At 49.8% G+C, this 23,121-nt stretch overlaps 1 protein-coding gene across 1 annotated transcript; it reads left to right on the top strand.

Annotated features, from left to right (window-relative positions):
• Positions 1-3,833: 3,833 nt before the first annotated feature.
• LOC147962522 (uncharacterized) lies at positions 3,834-22,450 on the top strand. The gene is made up of 6 exons (XM_087534215.1): positions 3,834-3,875; positions 4,294-5,833; positions 5,956-6,047; positions 7,499-8,911; positions 22,230-22,240; positions 22,354-22,450. The coding sequence occupies exons 1-6, from the start codon at positions 3,834-3,836 to the stop codon at positions 22,448-22,450; spliced, it is 3,195 nt and encodes a 1,064-aa protein (XP_087390341.1).
• The last annotated feature ends 671 nt before the right edge of the window (positions 22,451-23,121 follow it).

The raw sequence follows: 23,121 nt of genomic DNA, 5'->3' as shown, positions 1-23,121 counted from the left end.
AATAGAATATTGGGCTCTTTCCCGCGAAAAAAGGTCCGTCTTCTAGGGTTATTTGATAAAATGCCCTACTTTGATTATTTGAAAAAATATGAGCCATTTTAGTTTGTCCATTTGATAAAATGTCCTATTTTATTTTTCAGAAGTTTCTCTCTGTAATCTCAGACCTAGAACGACTCTCTCATCCTTGTCGTATCTCTCCCCTCTTCAATCTCACCTGAAATGACTGTTTTAGACCCCTTCTCTGTTTCTCTCTTCTCTTGCTAGGTGTTCATCTAACCTTTATTTACATGTCAATATTGTGTTTCATTGCTGCTAAATATCATTGTCATCTGTTATAGAGTCGGCTTAGAAAATGTTGTCAAATTTCTTCAAGTCCTGTCAAATGTTGTCACCGCAAGCACAGTCTCTATCTCTGGGTAATCTGGAAATCCAGAAAACAAGTGGTCTTCGAAGGGATCCATAGTTGTTGCTCTGAAATCACCGCAACCACAATCTATGTTGCTGTAATCTAATCACCCTTCCCTTTCCGGTCTTTGTTTTTGTCTTCTTATTAAATTTCCAGCTTTCCGTTGCTTTGCTTCGTATCAGAATGTCTGCTGCAAGTGGCAGTGAAATGCACGGAAAAGATAAACCACTGTTTTATTTTTAATTTTTTGAGAGAAAACCACTGTTTATTTGCAACACACTAGTTCCAGACCGGGCTGGGCCACACACAAGAACCGTGGGCTGGGCTATATTGGTACCTTCACAACAATTGCTTTCAGGCCTATTCACGCTTTAACTGATTGAGGGCCGGCCTAGCTGGTGGGGCGAAGATGACGACGGCCCAGTCTAGGAACGAACTAACCGCAGCGCCTGCTGTTCCTTCCGATGTTTAGACCACACTGCTCGGCTAAGAAGGTACTACGCGGCTTAAATAGCCCGGTGCTGAGTCCTCCATCGCCGAGGACGCAAAGCTCATTCATTAGCTCTGCTGAGGCAAAGAGCTTTTGCTATGTACTTCTGGCCGGGCCTGTCCTGTCGGCCTCTTACCCTAGGTCACCCTCGTTGTGTGTTGGGGGTTAGAAGTACGACGTGATGTCAGTCTTTTTACCTTTTTCTTTTTTGTACTAATATTTTTCCAATATTTTTTATTTTAGTGCTCTAGTTTTTTGGCTTTCGATGGCTCACAGGAAGGCGATCTCATCTAACACTCCACTAATATTTTGCCTTTTCTTTATCTTTTTTATTTCCTAATATTTTACAATTTTAGTGCTCTATGTTTTCCACTTTCGGTGGCTCAATGGAAGGAGATGTCCTCTAACTGTCCTCTAATATTTTTTGGCTTTTTTATTAGTCTTTTTTTTCATATTTTGTTCTAATATTTCGCAATTTAAGTGCTCTATTTTCCCCGCTTTCGGTGGCTCAATGGAAGCTCTTTCCTCTAATATTTTATCATTTTTATTAGTCTTTTTCTCATATTTTGTTCTAATATTTTGCTATTTTAGTACTATGTTTTTTTTGCTATGAGCGACTAAGAGGAAGGCGATGTCCTCTATCTATCATATAGTATTTTGCCTTCTCATTTATTACTGTTATTTCTCTTTTGTTCTACTGAAATCATATTTGGCATAGTGCCAAATATGTGACGACCACCTGCGAACGCTCCTTGATGTCGCCCAGTCGCTTTGCACGAAGTTTCAATGCACTTTCCCTGACACGTCAATGTTGGGCGATAGTTCGCTTGGGAGGTACAAGACTAGAAAGGATTCATGGATATCCTTCCCACATGGACCCTGGTGCCCATTCCTCTTGCCCACTGCACACTAAGTGAGCGAGAAAGGGGGATTCATGGCGTGTAGCACTGTCTGCTTCCTCGCCCGACGACCTATGGGGGAAACACGACCGGAGACGCTTAATTAGACACCCCTATTATAGAGATAAGCACTGGTGCTTAAAAATCATTTTATTTTTACCAACCACCTTTCATTGTACAAGGCCGCAGGGTTAACAAGCTACAGCTTGTCCGGACTGAAGCAAGCAGCAGTTACAACAGGACTAGAACTTCTTCTCATGCACCTCCTTCCTAGTTGGAGCTGGAACTGCAATAATCAAATTCCAGCCTTGCAAACATAGTCAGAGGCACAAGTTCTAGAGATTAGCATTGCATTCATTTTTCAAACATGGTCTGATTTTTCTAGTTTTACAAAGCTTCTAGAAGATTCCTATTTGGTTTTTGTTTTCTTTACTGGTATTACAAGCTTTTATCTCTTATTATTTTTATAAAATATATCATGGAATTTCCAAAAATGTTCACATTTCTAAAAAAAATAAAGTTCACAAATTCCAATACTTTTTAGAACTTTAAGAAATCTTCACAAAGTTTTAATAGTATTCACACTTTTTTAATAACATGTTTCAAAATTTGATTTTTTTTGTAAAATAAAAGAGCATTTTCAGAAAAATCGAGATAATTTAGAAATCATGAAATTTTTGGAATTGGAAACTTTTTTAACATTTCAAAAAAATCATTTTCCAGAACTTTTTCCTATTCTAGAATTATATTTAAATTTTTACACATTTATTTTCAAGATTTTTTTAAAATCAAATATTTCCAGTTTAAAGTTTTTCAACATTTCTACAGTAGCCGGTTTTCTTAGGAAGAAGAAGGAAATGCTAGTTTACCCGATAGCTAAGGCTAGTCATAGTGGGGGTAACTTAGGTAGTAACTTAACACATCCCAAGATAATTTTGCTTATGTGGCAAGTATTTAATGAGGAAAGATGTGCTTGTGGTAACATAATATGTTACTGTAACATAGCGCTTCCCGAGGCAAAATGAGTCTATGAGCTAATAAATGAAGGCATCTATGACACTACTAGTATGTTACTTTGCACTATGAAGGTACTCCCTCCGTCTAAGTGTGTAAGTCATCTTACGAAAACCAAATAATCCCAAAATACTTAGGCGCGATACATTAACTCTCATCTCGTTTCTTGTTTCATGACATATCAACCAATAAGAGATGTGGGTCATGCATGTTTTAAACGATTTGAGACTACCAAACACGACATGCATTGGTTAGTTCATATTAATTAGCAAAAACACATTAAGTTCTCTCGTTTTCCCCTCCACCTTGGTCACGGTGCGCAACGTAAGATGACTTACACACCTAGACGGAGGGAGTAGTAACTTAGACTAGTGTCGTATGCATGACACTAGTATAAGTTACTCCCCACCAGCCTAAGGTAGCTCGGCCCACTAGCTGCCCATATGTTGTTTTTCTTCGAGTTCTCAAACAGTTTGGTTTTAAGCAATAGTTCCATCAATTTCTTTGTAGATTTTTTGCTTTCGGAAGAAAAATATTGTTTTTAAAAAAGTGACACTTTGAAATCTGTTTTTGCGACAGGAACACTATTTTAGTTACACGTGTATTTTTTAATATTGCATGATAATTGTAGAAAACATAGATGAACTTCATATAAAAATGCTTGAACACAAAAATATGGTCACAGTGTAACTGTCCGCCATGTTTAAAAATGTGATCACCATATAATTATAAAAAAAATACTTGCCATGTCTTTACCTTTAAAATATTCATATATACACAAGAAAAATATTATAAAAAAGGGAAAGGTATAAAATGAAAAATAAAATAAGTAAGAGACATATGAATACTTTCTTTTGACAACCTAGGATATTTTAGAAACTTCAGTTGACAATGTGTTTAAAAAATTATTTTTTCTGTGGCACGTAAACACTTATTTTCTAGAGAATGCTATCATGGTTAGCTTTATTAGTTAAAACACACTTACATTGTCAATTAACAAAGGAAGAATAGGGGTAGGGGGATCATGAAACCAAAGACAAGTGTCAACACAACACTCCCAGCCAAGGTGTGTGCAATAAAATTAGCCTCTCTTTGTCTCTTGGACAGAACAAAAACTCCACTTTAACGAAAGAAGACACTTGAATGCAGATATCCCGCTATATTGGCACATCACCACTTATTTTGCTACTAGTTAAATTTAGGACCTAAATTCCCCTACCTGGCTTATAAACCCAACCAGAAGTACTGAGTAAACACTTAATAAAAAAGAACTTGTTCAACTCACTCTTTTTAAGTGATATAGTAGTATGTGATTATTTTTCTATGCTTCAGAACTTTTCCTTATTAACACGCTATTGCATCAATTTCTTGTAAATCTACTCTGAACTACTAGTAGACGTTTTGTTTTAGGGATACTCTTCACTAGATGTAGACGTTGGTTAATCCAGATCGCTGGAGTCAACCCCATGTCCACGCTTGCATAGGCGCGAGTCTCCTTTAGTTATTATGACCTACCTTCCCATCTCAAGACTTGTTTCTTATATCTCAGTATATTCCCAGAAGATCACCAGATAGGTAAAACCTGGCTGATATGGAGGTGGATAGCTGAAGGCTTTATCCAAGGTGGACAACAAGAAATTAGCCTATTTGAGGTTGGAGAAACATATTACAGTGAGCTGATAAACAGAAACTTGATTCAGCCAATATATTCTGATGATGCATTTATGTTGGAAGGTTGTCGAGTACATGATATGGTACTTGATCTAATATGTTCTCTATCCAGCAAAGAAAACTTCGTTACTATATGGGATGGCTCTGAGCAAAACAAAAATAATTCAGATAGCATGGTTCGCAGGTTATCTTTTCAAAATAGCATGTCAGAGCTCACCACTCATGGGGTTGATGCCACAAGTATGTCAAAGTTGAGGTCTGTTACTCTGTTTAGAACTGATGATAATCTGATCCGGTCTCTTTCAAGTCTCCAACTGCTGCGTGTGTTGGACTTATCAGGTTGTGATCTTCGGAAAAGTAGCCACCAAATTGATCTTAGGTGTGTTGAGAATTTATTACACCTGAGGTACCTAGGGCTACTAGGTGCACTGGTTGACGCTCTCCCCATTGAAATAGGAAAACTTCAATTTTTGCAAACATTGGACATCAGGTTCAGGGCGGATAAACCTTTGGAGGTGCCACCGAGTGTTGTTCGGCTAGGAAATTTGATGTGCCTATATATTTCTGAGTGCCGGAGATTTCCGGTTGGGATAGAAAACTTGGTGTCCTTAGAAGAGCTGAGTGTTGTGACGGTGGGTGGTACTAATGCGATTGAGAAAGAGCTAGGGAAGCTGGTGGAGCTGAGGGTGCTTCGCGTTTTGTGGATGGGAGATGACGAGAGTGTGTGTAATTCTTTGTTGATGTCCTTGGCCAATTTGCAGAAATTGCGTACTCTAGAGATTGATCATCATGGGGATGCAAGGTTCGATGCCAGCTGGGACGGCTGGGTGCCACCTCCACACCTCCACGCCCTTTGGTTTGATAGTTATACCTCGAGATTGCCTAGATGGATGGATTCATCATTGCTTCCCGTCCTCTCCTACTTGTATATAGAAGTGGACAGGGTGAGGCCGGAGGTCGACCTTGAAATCCTTGGGAAATTGCCCGCTCTTTGTTTTCTCAACCTGAGCACCACCAGAGCCCAGTACACTCCTGTGGAAAGATTCATCATTGCCGATGATGCATTCCCTTGCCTGAGAGAGTGCATATTCTTTCATTTTCAGACGGGGCCATCTATGTTTCCACGAGGATCTATGCCCAGGCTTGAACACCTTTACTTCTGTGCCCGAGCATCGCACATCACTGGTGGTGACTTGGACGTCGACGTGCGGCACCTCCCTTCTCTACAGAAGGTCACGGTTCGTCTTTGGTCTGAGGAACACTGCTTGCCAGCAGTGCAGAAAGCGGCTGACATTTTGGAGCTCGCATTGGACGCCCATCCTAACCGGCCCACCCTTAAATGGCATCGGATTCGTAAGTCTTTTTCTCTCCCGCAGCCGGCTTCTGTAGACTGTGACATAATAAGCTAGCTTAATTCTATTCTCTCTGGCCCAACAGTGCAAATGAATGCTAATTATTTTTTCGTTGTTCCAAAGGTTTACCCGAAGAATTAGTAGAAGAAGAGGATCCTGCAGCAGTGATCACTGTGAGCGATTGTGCTGTAGAGCTAATTCCACCAAATCCGCAGGTAAGATGAAATCGATTTCTACTCTAGTTGATGGTCACGTGCGGTGCTTCTGTGTTTTAAAATCAGCCATCAACCTGACATGACAGAACCTAATAATTAGTAAGTACAAAACGAAGAATTGTTTACATTCTATCTGACAGGAATGCTACATTTTGTTCATCATGACTCAGGTGGGAGAGTGGTTTCTGGAGGAAGGCATGGCTGGGCCCCAGGGAAAGTGTTGCTTGCCACTGGACGATGTTTTCTTCCTCCTCCTAAAGTGCGAAGATCCTAAAGCTTCACACGTACACCTATGTTTGGTTCTGTGATCTATCTATGGAACTGTGCTGGAGCTTATCTCATACGATCCCCCGAAGGCCTGCCAAGTGGCTTAGTGCTTAGTTTCTCTGGTTACTTCTTTGGTTACATGTTCTGTCTGTTAACTTGTGATGTATGTATGTATCTGTTCTGTACATGTAGTCCTTGTATTTACGAAAAAGGGTTTCCCCCCGCTTTGTATTACAAAGCAACCAACTTCGATACAGCCAACGATAGGTGCTGGGGCGCAAGCAGCACAGTCACGCCCAAAAGAAATGAAAGAGAAAACAAAAAAGAAACAAATGCGAACAACGACGGATCAACGAAAATGATGAAGACCCACAACCGCTGCGCCCACCGGAGAGTTCCACCACACTCCGAGCACTCCGGACCGCCGCATACCAAGCAACACCTTCAAGAAGGACCGCGACGCCGACGACGCTGCTGCCCGGACAAGTCCATGGGTTTCCCCCGGTATGTAGAGGATTGCGGGGGAAGGGGCAAACCCGAAGTCCTTCAGGAAGGCACGGCGGCGCCCACAGACGTCACCACGTCGGTGCCGGACAAGCCGACACGGATTTCTCCGGACCACCAACCACCCACGCCTCCCGACGATCCATCATGCGCCACCAAACACGCCGCCCACCAACATGCGCCACCACGGCCGTGCAGTCCCCATCGCCGTCTCACCGTGGCAAACGAAGCGAGACCGGTGGGAGCAGAGAAGGCAACCGGGAACGAGGGGCGGCAGCAACAGCAGCCACGCCGGAGGGGACAACCTCCACCGCCCGAGGCAGGAACCGACCGGACGTAGCAACAGGGGCAAACCGGGCAACCGCGACCAAATCGACCGGGGGAAAGGGAAGGTGGAGAAGTGGCCCATGGCCACGACCGGCGTTGTGCCAGCTCCATCTCCCCCGCGAAACCATCTTTCGCCCCCGCGCCGAAGGCCCAGACAGGCCCAGCCGAGCCCGAGACGAGCTCGTGAAGCCCGCGTCGCGGCCCGTGTAGTCCTTGTATTTAGGATCCGAGCCACGCCCGGCCCTGCGTGCCACTTCTATCGGGCCTCTTGTTATGGCTCCACTTGTATATCTTGTACCGTTGTGGATGGAATCAATACACAAAAAGCATTTCATCCTTCTGCTTGGTATCAGACCCCATGGCCGAGAACTCCACCTCCTCCTCCACCTCCCCGGCCACCAGCTCCGCCACCTCGCCGGGCGTTCTCTCCTCCTCGGCCACCAGGGCGGCACCACCGCCGCCATGAGCACCTCGCCCCCCATCGTCTTTGGGACGTCTTCTTCCTCCCACAGCGGCTCTTCCCCATCCACCGGTACCCAGTTCGCCCCCTGTTCTCTTCTCCGCCGCCGCCGCTCTCCTTCACTGCCACGCCATCTCCACATCCTATCTTTCGCGACAGCATTCAGAACCACATCAAATTTCTACTCAAGCCCGACGACCACAACTACCACAAGTGGAAGTCTTTCTTCCTCCTCGTTCTCATCCGCTATGGCGTCACCCAGTTCATCAAACACCCCCTCCCTCTGAATGCCACTGCTCTTCAGCGCGAGATCGACGCCCACCTTGTGCTCTGGATCTACTCCACCCTCGCCGACAACCTCATCGACCACGTCGTCGGGGCCACCACCACCTTCGACCTCCGGAACCGCATCCGCGACTACTTCCTGGCAAACCGTGCGGCTCACAACATGATGCTGAATCAGCAATACCGCAATCTCAAACAAGGCGACCTCTCCATTGCCGAATATGCCCGCCGCATGAAGCTTCTCACCGCTGGTTTGGCCAACATCGACCACGCCGTCACCGAGGTGGATCTCACCACACAGTTTCTCCACGGCATTGACAAACGGCTCAACACCATTCGCGTTGTCTTGGGTGACACCGTGCCCCTGCCGCCGTTCGAGACGGTCTTCTCGCGCTTGAAGCTCGCAGAGGAAAACCTCGCCCAATGCGTGGCCTACGAGCCAGTTCCCATCCTCGCCGTCACTGGGAATGACGGCCCCTCTAGCACCTCCTCCACCCCTGGCGCCTCCTCCAGCACTCGCCAGGGCGACCGCTTCGACCGCAGCTCCGATCACGGCAACGGTTTCCCGCAGGGCCAAGGATTTGGCAACCGCCAGGATGGTGACCGCGCTGACCGCGGCGACCACGGGCGTGGACGCGGCGATCAGGGCGGCCGGGGCGCCGCTCCTCCCATGTCGTACAACCCGTACATGGGCTTCTTCGCGCCCTATGGCATGGCCCTGCCCAACCCGCGGCCCGGTTGGGTCCCTCCGAACTCTGCCGGTGTGCTCGGTCCTCGGCCTGGCTCCCACGCCCAAGAGTACCAGATGCAGTTCTCCGGCTACCCCGCGCCCCCTCCCCAGCAGCCGTCGTGGGACCACCTCGCCATGCTCCAAGCCGCCTACAGCGCCTCCGGCTTCCCCAACAGCAGCGCCGCTCCTTCCGAATGGTACCTCGACAGCGGCGCCGCCTCCCACGTCACCGGCAACCCTGGTAACCTCACCTTCTCGAATTCTTCTTTAAAGCATCATTTCTCTAGCATTGTTGTTGGCAATGGCACCCATATTCCCATCCATGCAACCGGTTCCACCACCCTCCATCCCCACAACTTTCACCTTCGCGGTGTTTTATTTTCTCCTAATGTAGTCACGAGTCTCATCTTTGTACGCCGGTTCACCAAATACAACTCATGTTCTATTGAATTTTACCCCTTTGGCTTTCTTGTGAAGGATCTTCGCACCAGGAGGGTACTTGAGGGAGTCCTGGATTAGGGGGTGTTCGGGTAGCCGGACTATACCTTCAGCCGGACTCCAGGACTATGAAGATACAAGATTGACGACTTCGTCCCGTGTCCGGATGAGACTTTCCTTGGCGTGGAAGGCAAGCTTGGCGATGCGGATATTCAAGATCTCCTACCATTGTAACCGACTCTGTGTAACCCTAACCCTATCCGGTGTCTATATAAACCGGAGGGTTTTAGTCCGTACAACAACTCCATCATACAACAATCATACCATAGGCTAGCTTCTAGGGTTTAGCCTCCTTGATCTCGTGGTAGATCTACTCTTGTACTACCCATATCATCAATATTAATCAAGCAGGAGTAGTGTTTTACCTCCATCGAGAGGGCCCGAACCTGGGTAAAAACATCGTGTCCCTTGTCTCCTGTTACCATCCGGCCTTGACGCACAGTTTGGGACCCCCTACCCGAGATCCGTCGGTTTTGACACCGACATTGGTGCTTTCATTGAGAGTTCCTCTGTGTCGTCACTTTTGGGCTCGATGGCTCCTTCGATCATCTATAACGATGAAGCCAGGGCGAGATTTTTCGCCCCGGACAGATCTTCGTCTTCGGCGGCTTCGCACTGCGGGCCAATTCGCTTGGCCACCTGGAGCAGATCGAAAGCTACGCCGCTGGCCATCAGGTCAGGTTTGGAAGCTTAAACTACACAGCTGACATCCGCGAGGACTTGATCTTCGACGGATTCAAGCCACGGCCAAGCGCGCCGCACTGTCTCGATTGGCATGATCTAGCTCTGCAGCCGAACAGTGCCCTGGAGGCCGCACACGCACCGGTTCCGACCCTTAATTCGGAGCCCACTGCGCCAATCGAGGATGAGCGGTTGGACATCACCTCGGGGGCTACGATCTGAAAGGCGATCGAGCCGAACGACAGCCCCGCGCTCCGCACAGCCCGTGACTTTGAGGAGCCGGACTCCTCTCCGGACTCCGAACCCCCCGCGCCCCTGCCGATCGAATCTGATTGGGCGCCAATAATGGAGTTCACCACCGCAGACATCTTTCAGCACTCGCCCTTTGGCGACATCCTGAATTCTCTAAAGTCTCTCTCTTTATCAGGAGAGCCCTGGTCGGACTGCGGTCAGCGAGGATCGAATACAGACGATGAAGAAATTCAAAGCCCACCCACCACCCACTTTGTAGCCATTGTCGACGATTTAACCGACATGCTTGACTTCGACTCCGAAGACATCGACGGTATGGACGACGATGCGGGAGACGAACAGGAACCAGCACCTGCAGGGCGCTGGAAGGCCACCTCGTCATATGACATATACATGGTGGATACTCCAAAAGATGGAGATGGCGATGGAACAGCGGGTGATGACACCTCCAAGAAACAGCCAAAGCGCCAGCGTCAGCGGTGCCGCTCTAAATCCCGCCAAAGCAAGAACAGTGATTCCGGCACGGGAGATAATACTACCCCGGATAGCACCGAAGAACACCCCCAGCAAGATTCGGCACATGAAGATGGAGAAGCCAGCCCTCATGAGAGAGCGGCAGACCGAGAGGTTGAGGATGATAACTATATGCCTCCCTCCGAGGACCAGGCAAGCCTCGACGACGACGAATTCGTCGTACCATCAGACCCCGCCGAACAAGAGCGTTTCAAACGCAGGCTTCTAGCAACAGCTTAGAGCTGATCAAGACTTGCTAGCTGACAGATGGACTGAAGTCCTTGCGGCCGAAGAGTATGAACTCGAACGCCCCTCCAAGAGTTACCCAAAGCGCAGGCCGCTACCCCGATCAGAGGAGGAAGCACCTACATCACCAGCGCATGACATGGCCGACCGGCCACCTCGCGGCCGCGACAGAGAGGCCTCTCGGCCCTCCACCCAAGCCATGCCCCGGCGCCGTTCAACTAAGGCACGGGAAAATGCGCCAGACCTGCGAGACATACTGGAGGACAAGGCAAGACAAACAAGATCGATCTACGAATCGCGCAGGCGCCCCACGACACGTGACTGTGATCTTCATTCCGGATACAACAAATCCTGCCGGGCCGAACACAACAAACACAGCTCTTCCGAGCTGCATCGTGATATAGCCCAGTATAGAGGCGCCGCACACCCACTATGCTTCACAGATGAAGTAATGGATCATAAAATCCCAGAGGGTTTCAAACCCGTAAACATCGAATCATACGATGGCACAACAGATCCTGCGGTATGGATTGAGGATTATCTCCTTCATATCCACATGGCCCGCGGCGATGATCTACACGCCATCAAATACCTCCCGCTCAAGCTTAAGGGACCGGCCCGGCATTGGCTTAACAGCTTGCCACCAGACTCAATAGGTTCTTGGGAGGACCTGGAAGCCGCATTCCTCGATAACTTCCAGGGCACTTACGTGCGACCACCGGATGCCGATGACCTAAGCCACATAATTCAGCAGCCAGAGGAATCGGCCAGGCAATTCTGGACATGGTTCCTAACAAAGAAAAACCAGATAGTCGACTGTCCGGACGCAGAGGCCCTAGCAGCGTTCAAGCATAACATCCGCGACGAGTGGCTCGCCCGGCACCTGGGATAGGAAAAGCCAAAAACCATGGCAGCCCTCACGACACTCATGACCCGCTTTTGCGCGGGAGAAGACAGTTGGCTAGCTCGCAGTAACAACTTAGCAAAGAACCCCGGTAATTCGGATACCAAGGACAAAAGTGGCAGGACACGTCGGAACAAGCAAAAGCGTCGCATTAGCAGCGATAGCAATGAAGACACGACAGTTAATGCCGGATTCAGAGGCTATAAATCCGGTCAGCGGAAAAATCCATTCAAAAAGAATACTCAGGGCCCGACCAGTTTGGACCGAATACTCAACCGCTTGTGCCAGATACATGGCACCCCCGAAAAGCCAGCCAATCACCCCAACAGGGATTGTTGGGTGTTCAAGCAGGCAGGCAAGTTAAGAGCCGAAAATAAAGACAAGGGGCTGCATAGCGATGATGAGGAGGAGCCCAGGCCGCCGAACAATAATGGACAGAAGGGTTTTCCCCCACAAGTGCGGACGGTGAACATGATATACGCAACCCACATTCCCAAGAGGGAGCGGAAGCGTGCGCTACAGGACGTACTCGCGATGGAGCTAGTCGCCCCAAAGTTCAACCCATGGTCCTCCTGCCCGATCACTTTCGATCGAAGGGACCACCCCACTAGCATCCGTCACGGCAGCTTCGCCGCATTGGTTCTCGACCCAATTATCGACGGATTTCATCTCACAAGAGTCCTCATGGACGGCGGAAGTAGCCTGAACCTGCTTTACCAGGATACAGTGTGGAAAATGGGCATAGATCCCTCGAGGATTAAGCCCACAAAAACGACCTTTAAAGGCGTTATACCAGGTGTAGAGGCCAACTGCACAGGCTGAGTAACACTTGAAGTGGTCTTCGGATCCCCAGACAATTTCCGAAGCGAAGAGTTAATCTTCGATATAGTCCCGTTTCGCAGTGGCTATCACGCCCTGCTCGGGCGCACCGCATTTGCATAGTTCAATGCGGTGCCGCACTACGCATATCTCAAGCTCAAGATACCAGGCCCTCGAGGAGTAATTACGGTCAACGGAAACACCGAACGCTCCCTCCGTACGAAGGTGCACACGGCGGCTCTCGCAGCAGAAGTACAAAGCAGCCTTCTTAGGCAATTCTCCAGTCCGGCCGTTAAAAAGCCAGACACTGCCAAGCGCGCCCGGAGTAACCTACAACAAGACCGCCTGGCACGTTCTAAACAGGCATAGCAATGCGGCCCCAACCCCAGCCCTCGCAACATAGCGAAATCAGTGCCTCGCGTACATAACTACGCTCTTGAAATACCATGGGCACAGGGGAAGGGGCATAATAACGGCAAGCCCAAAACACGGCTTAAAACGTACTAGGGGCTGCCGAATTCTTTTTTAATTTTTTTCTTACTTTCAGGACTCCATACTTCGGACAACCTGTTCGGCAATTCAACTGCCGTACAAACGATGCAAGATCCAGGGAGGCAAACAAGCCATGCCGCATTATGGAACTCCCAGGTGGTCTCTGTTACGAGCAGTATACCTGTTTTGAATACAATTCCGCGGCCTGCCCCTGGCTAGGACATGTTAAATAGTCCAATATCTTTTGCTTATCATACCACTTGTGTCGTCCTGCTCTGTTAGCAGCCTTTATATAAACAATGCATAGCTTTTGTCTATTTTCTGCATTACTCTCTTTTATATATGTTCATTAATGACATGTTGCACCCGTACACTGTGGTACGGCAAATACGCCAGGGGCTTCAGTACCCCTCAATATGGTGTGAGAAGTCCGTACACTTTCACAAGTGCGGCACCCCGAACTTATAGCACTATATGCATCGGCTCCGAATCATGATTTGGGTCAATAGTTGGGTTTGCCCGGCTCCTATGTTTTGGTGCCTTACGTTCCGCTATATCGGCTAAGGTAGCACTAGGAGAACCGCTGCGATTGTGCCCCGGTTGAGCTGGGTTAAGCACCTCAGTGGAGAAAGCTAAAACTGACTGTCATGATGAGGCGAGAGACCGGTCGCTGTTCGAGAGGTTTTTCGAGTCCCTAAAGACTTATGCCGCTTCGAGCGAGGAGCCGGATTTGTCCGACCAAGGCGTGGATAGCGCCCCGAACTCGGTCTTCCGAACTAGGGGCTTCGTCGAAATTTAAAATTATAAAGTTATATGGCTAAGTGAGAGTGTTCAAGCATTATAGTCCGATTGCCTGGTTCGTTGTGCTGAGTGCCTCCCTCGAAGGACCCAACTATGGGAAAAAGAGCGCTCAGGTTTATCCCGAACACCCCAGCACTAGTGGCATGGGGGCAGAAGCCGACGACTGGCCATCTCTCAATTTTTTGATAAACGGCCGCACAGAAAATAATATTTTAAATTCAACAAGCATTGCTTAGCGCCTATGAACAAGTTTTCAACGCACAGGATAAACACGAGCGAGTTCATTCAAAAATTACATCCTTGGTACATTCATCCGCCACAAGGCGGGCACCCGCAAGAACATCCTTATAATAGTTCTCGGGCTTGCGATGCTCCTTCCCCGACGGTGGCCCGTCCCTCACAAGCTTCTCACCGTCCAGCTTACCCGAGTGCACCTTTGCACGGGTGAGGGCCCTACGGGCACCTTCGATGCAGACGGAGCACTTGATGACCTCAATCCTTGGACAGGCCTCCACCAGCCGCCGCACCAGCCCAAAGTAGCTCCCCGGCAGGGCCTCTCCGGGCCACAGTCGAACTATGAAGCCCTTCATGGCCTGTTCGGCCGCCTTGTGGAGCTCGACCAGCTGTTTCAGCTGGTCGCTCAAGGGCACGGGGTGTCCGGCCTCAACATACTGAGACCAGAACACCTTCTCCGTCGAGCTGTCCTCTTCGGCTTGGTAGAATGCGGCAGCGTCGGATACGCTGCGGGGAAGATCTGCGAATGCCCCTGGAGAGCTCCGGATTCGGGTAAGTAACAAGTAGTTTACTTTTATATTTCTGCTTTGCATAAAGAATGCCTTACCCGCCGCTATCTTTTTCATCTCCTCCAACTCTTGGAGGGACTTTTGGGCTTCGGCCTTGGCAGACTTGGCAGTCTCAAGGGCCGCCGCGAGCTCGGATGCTTGCGTCTTTGACTCAAGCTCCAAACTCTCATGTTTTTTCATGAGAGTGTGAAGCTCCTGCTGCACCTCGCCGATCTGGGCCCCAAGTTTCTCTCGCTCGGTGCGCTCCACGGCTGCTTTCTTTTCGGCCTCGGACAGCACCTGCTTGAGGGCTGCCACCTCAGTCGTGGCCCCTACAATAAGCAGCACAATCCTGTTATTTTTTGCAATCACGTCTTTTTATAGGCACTTTTTCTGTAAGGTATTTCTTACCTTCTTTCTCCTCGAGCTGCCGCTTGGCAAGGCCGAGCTCTTGCTCGGTCCGCTCGAGGCCCTGCTTCAGGGCACCCACCTCCGCAGTCAGTGCGACGGTGGTTCGCAGCGAAGCCTGCTTACGCATATTGACTCTCTTTCGTTAGACTCCTGTGAATATTAATAAATCCTCTATTTGGCTTTTCTTTCCGAACGCCAAACAGAGCATCAAGGGCTACTGTCTATGCGGTAATATTTTTACATATTTTTACTTACCTCGAAGCCTGTTAGAAGGCTAGCACAAGCTTCATTCAGTCCGCTCTTGACGGACTGAACCTTCTAGATCACCGTACTCATAATAGTATGGTGCTCCTCGTCGATGGAGGCGCCGTCAAGCACCTCCAGCAGATTGTCCGGCGCCTCCGGTTGGACGGAGGCCGCCGGCTCAGAAGGCTTGCTCCTCTTGGGAGGAGTTCGCCTACCGCGGTCCGGAACTGTTGAAGATTCCGGCGCGGTGTCCGACTCAAAGCCGGACTTGGAGCCCCGGGGGGTCTTGTCCCCTTTACTCCTGTAGTCCGGGAGGTCGCCTTGCGGCTCCTCCAAGACCACCTCCTCCTGCCCAGGAGCTTGTCGCGACGCCACTTTAGTGTCATCCGCAGTGCAGGGGGAGACAGCAGGCGGAACTGAGTTCACGTCCGATGAATCGAGGGAGACGCTCGACAATTCGTCGAGTCCGGCCTGGGGCGGGATTCATAATTATGTTCGACATTAGGGAAAGCTGTGCAACAAAGGAACGTCATGAGTTACTCTGATACCCGAACTTATGATTTCGCCGGACGCTTGGCCTTGTCCGGCCACTCCTCTTCGCCCTCTTCGGCGTCGGGGGAGTAGTCCGGCGGAGGGGTCTTCCTCTTCCTGGACCCTTCGGCCTCCCGCGCTGGGGCGGCCTTCCTTTTCTTTCCTCCCCCGCTGGAGGGGGAGAGGTTTCTTCTTCCTCCTCCTCGTTCTCATGGGAGGAGAGCGTCTCGGACTCATCGGATGACGAGTCCGACACCACCATATTACGGGCACTCTTTCGAGTCCCCGTGGCCTTCTTCTTCTTGGCCTTCTTCTCCGGCACCACATAGGGCGCCGGAACCAGCAGCTTCACTAAGAGAGCAGGGGCTGGGTCTTCGGGCAAGGGAGCCGGACAGTTAATCGGTCCGGATATCGCCTGCCAAGCCTGTCAAAGGTAAGGGAGTTTAGATCCCGCATAGAGTCAAACTATGAAAAAACTTAACATCCTGTAAAGGGTGAAAATAGCTTACCTCGCTAGCGTGACGCTACGAGCTGTATCCGCGGTCCTCGGAAGCGGATGCGGGAGCCTCCGCGCCTTTGATTAGCACCTCCCAGACGTCTTCATACGTCGTGTCGTAGAGCCTGTTGGACTACATTGACAAGCTTGATTGGCTCGTTTACCAGGGACTGGATGCATGTTTTCAGTCCGGTCACCTCTTCTTCGTTGCCCCACGACAGGCCCGTCTCTTTCCAGGACATAAGCTGCGTGGGGGGTCCGGATCGAAACTCGGGGGCTGCGATCCATTTCGGATCGCGTGGCTCGGTGATGTAAAACCACCAGGCTTGCCACCCCTTTAGGGTCTCCACGAAGGAGCCCTCGAACCATAGGACGTTGGCCATCTTGCCCGCCATGGCGCCTCCGCACTCCGCCTGACGGCCGCTTACCACCTTGGGCTTGACGTTGAAAGTCTTGAGCCAGAGGCCGAAATGGGGGCGGACGCGGAGGAAAGCCTCGCACACGACGATAAACGCCGAGATGTTGAGGATGAAGTTCGGGGCCAGATCGTGGAAATTCAGCCCGTAGTATAACATGAGTCCACGGACAAATGGGTGGAGTGGAAAACCCAGTCCGCGGAGGAAGTGGGGAAGGAACACTACCCTCTCATGGGGCCTTGGAGTGGGAAGAAGTTGCCCCTCCTCGGGAAGCCGGTGCGCGATGTCCTTGGACAAGTATCCGGCCTTCCTTAGCTTTTTGACATGGCCCTCCGTGACAGAGGAGACCATCCACCTGCCTCCCGCTCCGGACATTGCTGGGGGAGGTTGAGGTGGGAAGTGCGGGCTTGGGCGCTGGAGCTCGAGTGCGCAGGAGATGGATAGGCAAAGGAGGAAGAAGGCGTAGGTAAAAAGGTGGATCCGTATCCCCTTATATGGGCGGATGCGGTTGTGCGTCCCCACCAGCCTAGTAAAACTCGCTTGCCTCCCAAGCGCCGTGATAAATGGCGCGGTTGGGTTACCCACGTCTGTATTGATGAGAATCCCGTAAAAAGGGGACACGATCTCTGCTTTGACAAGACGTGCCAAGGAAACCGCCTCGCAAAACGTGCTGAGGTGGAAAAGTAAAAACGATTCGAGTAAAGGACTTGGCCGTAGTGTGATGAGACACTGCGGAGTACGTCAGCAGATTTGATTTGTGTTAACACTACTAGGAAAAGGGCTATATATAGGATTGATACTAATGGCACACCAAGGAAGCAGTGCGCCACTAGTATATACTAATGGCGCACCTGTTGGTGATACGCCATTAGTGTGGAAGACACTAATGGCGCACCAGAAACAGGGTGCGCCACTAGTATGAATTTTTTTTCCATTTTCCCATACACACTAATGGCGCATCCGGTCCATAATGTGCCATTACTAGTTATAACTACTAATGGCGCGCCGTGCAGACAGTGCGCCATTACTACAAATTTTGTTTTATTCTTTTTTTTGCAAAACTACTAATGGCGCATCTTCTCAAGTGCGCCATTACTAGTTTAAACTAGTAATGGCGCACTCTGAGGAGATGCGCCATTAGTATATATTTTTTTTTTACTTTTTTGCAAAACTACTAATGGCGCACCACCTGCTGGTGCGCCATTAGTTACCAGGGTTACTAATGGCGCATTTTCTTGTGGTGCGCCATTAGTAACCTGGGACCCCAACAAGATATCTTGGACAGCCCACACCTACCCACTCACTTTCCCCACTTCATTCCATCCACCTCCTTCTCCAAGCTTTCGGCCATCTCCTCCTCCTCACCTCATTTCCACCATAGATTCCTCAAAATTAAGTGGTGAAATTACCTTTTTTTGATAGGTAAGTAATGGAAAGCTATCTTCATGATGTAGATCTACTTTTTTTCTCCCTAGCTCGCTCCAACAACGTGCACATGCACTTTTTGTGGCCTAGCTAGATCTATGTATGTTTGTGGTGTTGCATGTGTTTGTGGTGTTGCATATATGTTTGTGTTTGAAGGTACCGGTATTTGAAATGCGATAGTAGCCAATATTTTGCCGGAATGTTTTGATTCATTTCCGTTTCGGCGAGAATTTTGGCACTATGCATTCTTTTTGGTCCTATTTTTAGGGAAGGCCATGCCAAAAATTTTCTTGGTTCTAAAATATTGTTTTGCTCTACCCCGCAGGCGACCATGGTCCGCACGATGACTCAAGGCATCATGAATAGGTTTGTGAGCTCCGCGAAGGCCGAGATGCTTCAAAAGAACGAGACAGAGATAAGATGTCCGTGCCGAAACAACCAGGGAACGACATCAATCTGTATCTGGGGTTGCTGAAGGAGGAGCTAGACACGCTGTGGAAAACGCCAGCCAATACGTGGGATGCCGCAGAGAAAGAATATTTCCCTATGAGGGCCGCACTGCTCACGACGGTGCACGACTATCTCGGTTACGGATATCTCGCGGGGCAGGTAGTCCACGGATTTTCTGGATGCGTAAGGTGCATGGATGACACAACGTATCGCCAGCTAGATAGAGATCCCGGGTCTTCGAAAACCGTGTTCATGGGACATCGAAGGTGGCTTCGCGACGATGACCCGTGGAGGAAACGCAAGGATCTGTTCGATGGTGAAACCGAACCCCGAAAACGCCCGTGTACGAGGAGCGGCGAGGAAATAGACAAGCTGTTGAAAAATTGGAAAGACTGCCCACTGTCGGGAAAGAAGCAAAAGGCACCAGAGCCGGGAAAGAAGCGAAAGGTGCCAGAGCCGCTGCTGAAGGTATGGAAAACAAGGTCTGTTTTCTGGGACTTGCCGTACTGGAAGATCCACCGTGTGCCTCACAGCCTTGATGTCATGCATATCACGAAGAACGTGTGCGAGAGTCTGCTTGGTACCCTGCTCAACATGCCAGAGAGGACCAAAGATGGGCCAAAAGCAAGGGCAGACTTGAAATCAATGGGCATCAGGCAGGAGCTTCACGCTAATGATGATGATGATGATGATGATGATGATGATGAGGCGAAGCAGGACACAGAAAGTCGTCGCAAAGGCAAAAAGGCCAAGAAGACCGGAAATGACTACCCTCCCGCGTGCTTCACTCTAAGTCAGGTGGAGATCGAGCAGTTTTTCACCTGCCTCCTAGGAGTAAAACTTCCTTACAGTTACGCGGGGAAGATAAGCAGATACCTAGACCCAGCGAAGCAGAAGTTCAGCGGGATGAAGTCTCACGACTGTCACGTGTTGATGACGCAGATACTTCTAGTTGCAATCCGTGGGATCATGGACGCGCACGTCCGTGAAACGCTATTTGTCCTATGCAACCTTTTCGACGTCATCTCTCGGAAGTCGATTGGCGTGAGGCAACTCAGAAGGCTACAGGAAGAGATCGTGGTGATACTATGCGAGCTTGAGATGTACTTCCCGCTCGCATTCTTCGATGTTATGGTGCATCTGCTGGTCCATATCGTGGAGGATATCATCCAACTCGGGCCGACGTTCCTGCACAGCATGATGTCGTTCGAAAGGATGAATGGTGTCATCAAAGGATACGTTCGCAACATGTCACGTCCAGAGGGAAGTATAGCCAGGGGCTTTCTGACCGAAGAGTGCATCTCCTACTGCACGAATTATCTAGGCATCGAGAACCCCGTTGGTCTGCCCGTCAACAGGCACCTCAGCAGGCTCGCTGGATGGGGTCACCGTGAGGGTCGCCGCGAAATGCATGTCGACTTCGAGGGTCGACTCGCCGACTTTGAAAGAGCAAACCTAGTCGCGCTACAACACATAGACGTGGTCGATCCTTGGGTGGTAGAGCACAAAACCTTTATTGAGAAGACGTACAATGACCGAGGCCAACAGAGGACGGACGGAGATATACTCAAAGAGCACAACTCATGTTTCACGCGTTGGTTCAAGCAGAAGCTTCTGTCGTACCCTTTACATGAGGATTCTTCCGCGGAAGAACAACTCATATTCGCCTTGTCACAGGGCGCCGAGCACAACCTAATGACCTATGAGGCGTACGATATCAACGGCTACACATTCTACACCGAGGACAAGGACATGAAGAGCGATGGTTATCAGAACTCCGGGGTAACGATGGAATCCTACACCGGCAACGACAAGGACAGATACTACGGAAGGATCGAGGAGATCTGGGAGCTGAGCTACGCTGGAGAGAAGTTCCCGATGTTCCGTGTCAGATGGGCCAAGAGCGTCCTAAAAGAAGACCGGTATTTCACCACCATGGTTATACCCGAAGCCAAATCCAACACCGCGGGCGCAAACGTCACCGCGAAAAATGAGCCATGGGTACTGGCTTCCCAAGTGGACCAATGCTTCTTCATTACCGACCCGTCAAAGCCCAGTCGTGTTGTCGTGAGGAGAGGCAAAAGGAAGATCATCGGAATGGATGGAGTAGCCAATGAGCAAGACTTCGACAAATACGGCGACCCGAAGATCGAACATGACGACGACGATGAAGTAGCAGCACACACCACAAGAAGAAGCAGGACCACCCTACCTAAAGGACGTCCGTTCCACAGAACAACTCCATTTGCGAAAAAGAAGGGCAAGAAGATTGTGAACAGATAGCTAGCTAAGATCGATTGTATTTAAATCGTAGTCTTCATTTCTCGATTGTATTTCATGGGCACTTTTTGATATCATGAATATTTTTAAATTTCATGGGCACTTTTTGAATTCATGAGGACACTTGATCTCGATCCCCCTCCATCTCGATCTCGATTCCCCCTCCATCTCGATCTCGATCCCACCCGCACCCTCTCCCGCTAGCTAGCTCCACCGCCGCCGACGACCCACCGCAACCCTCCCCCGCTCCACCGCCGCCAACGAGCACCCGCCGCACCCTCCCCCGCTCCACCGCCGCCAACGGGCACCCCCCGCACCCTCCCCCGCTCCACCGCCGCCGCCGATGATATTTTCAAGTAACAAATTTGAACATATTTTTTAAAAAATTATTACTGTTTTTATAAAAATATATTACTGTTATGATTTAAACAAGTTTGAACATATTTAAACACAAATAAATATCAAACAGGATTTAAAATGCATAAAAAAAATATTAGGGAGCCTGGGAATCGAACCCAGGACCTCCTAGTCTGTGTGCTGCGTATTCACCAGTCAGGCTGGTGGGTGGGGTCTGTTGTAGATAGGGTTAGGTTGTTTATAACCTGACAAGTCGGGCTGATTAAATTACTTATGGCGCACCCCTCGGTGGTGCGCCATTCCTATGGACGTACTTATGGCGCACCCCCGGGTGGTGCGCCATTGCTAAGCCTCCCCCCACACTAGCTAAAATCCCCAATCTCTCACATTTCTCTCTAATCCCTCCCCTGCCTCGTCTCACCCACCACCGCCTGACCACCACCGCCCACCACTTCCCCGGCCGTGCTCGCTTCCCCCGCCGCACCCGACCACCTCCCTCACCGTCCCCCCTCCGCCCGCGCCCGCGCGCTCGCCGTCCCCCTCCCCCCGCGGCCCCGCCTGCGACAACCTCCCTCCAGAGCGCGACAGCTAGGGTTCCTAGCCGCCGCCACCGCTGCCGGCGCCCCCGCGCCCCCACGGCCCCCACCACCGCAACTCCTCCATCGCCGACGCCTCCGCGACCTCGCCGTGGCCGCCGGCCTCCCCACGACCAACCGAGGCATCCCTTCGACGCCGCCGCCGCTGCCGACCCCGACACCAACCCCGACCCCGACCCCTCCGGCGACCGGCCGCGCCCGCCCAGGTACCTCTCCTCCTTCCTCCTTCCTCCCTCCCCACCCTTCCTCCTCCTTGTCGCCTCCAAAATTGGCCATGACCCAGTGCACTTTAATTTGTTAGAAAGATAAATATTTTGTTGGACAAAGTAGTTCAACATATGCTACACATGACATTTTTACAAATCTACATGGGCATTGTACACATTTAGTATAATTTTAGCATTGTTTCTCAGTTTGGCACATTGTACATTATAGCAAAGATTCTCTATCTGGCACACTACACATTTTAGCACTGTTTTGGCAATGCACTGATTTGGAGTGATATCATTGGCTCATTGCTGCCTTTGTGCAATGCAGAACTATTAAGAGTGATCTGGAGCAGGAGGGCGACGCCGAGCTCGGTTGGGGCCTCCTCGGCGATCGCTGCGGCGAGGTCTGCGCACTCAGTCTCTGAGTCCCTGCCGCGGAGAGTTGTACATACGCCAAGACCTTCTACGGTGAGCCCCTCACTCACTCAGCACCGAGTACTCTGCAATCTGGTCCTCTATCAGTAGCTTTTGTAGTAGTTCTTGCAGCGAATATGTCTTCCTGTTCAAATACAGAAGCAACACCCGGCGAGTACACAAACAAAGACAATCTGTATTCACAAATTGCAGTATTTCTTCCTGTTCCACAACTTTGACGAGTCTGCTTGATCAACTGAATTTAAACACTTGCAGTAGTACTTTGACGAGTCTGCTTGATCAACTGAATTTAAACACTTACAGTCTTTCTACTGCTTCTTGATCAACTGGAGTACTCTGGTACTTGATCAGTAGCTGTTTTGGTGTAGCAAGTGCAGTAGCTGTAGTACTCCATTTGGTACTCCATCTGGAGACTTTAACTGGATCAGATTAGGTACTCCATTTGCTGTAGTACTCTAGTTAACTGAAACTAGTGACATCACTTGAAGCAACTTAAGTCTGAATAATCAAATTCATCATACACTATTACTTGAACAAAAGATTATGTGCTTGCAGTGGAGTCCATGCGTTTTGGAGTAGCATCAGTAGCTACTGTTACTTTTCCACATGAAGTACAGTACTGGAGTAGCAAGTGTACCAGTATTATTGGAGTAAAAAATCC

Source organism: Triticum urartu, chromosome 7A (assembly GCF_056163025.1).
Source record: "Triticum urartu cultivar PI428250 chromosome 7A, HENAU_Tu73, whole genome shotgun sequence".
Classification (NCBI taxonomy): Eukaryota; Viridiplantae; Streptophyta; class Magnoliopsida; order Poales; family Poaceae; genus Triticum; species Triticum urartu.
Note: the sequence above shows the minus strand (reverse complement) of the source record. Positions and strands in the feature narration are given on the sequence as shown.

Bases quoted from the DNA above. Each gene is read 5' to 3' on its own strand.
- LOC147962522 (XM_087534215.1), top strand. From the start codon at position 3,834: ATGAAACCAAAGACAAGTGTCAACACAACACTCCCAGCCAAG. The intron at 5,834-5,955 runs GTAAGTCTTTTT...GTTGTTCCAAAG, and splicing joins CCTTAAATGGCATCGGATTC to GTTTACCCGAAGAATTAGTA. The intron at 6,048-7,498 runs GTAAGATGAAAT...GCTTGGTATCAG, and splicing joins TAATTCCACCAAATCCGCAG to ACCCCATGGCCGAGAACTCC.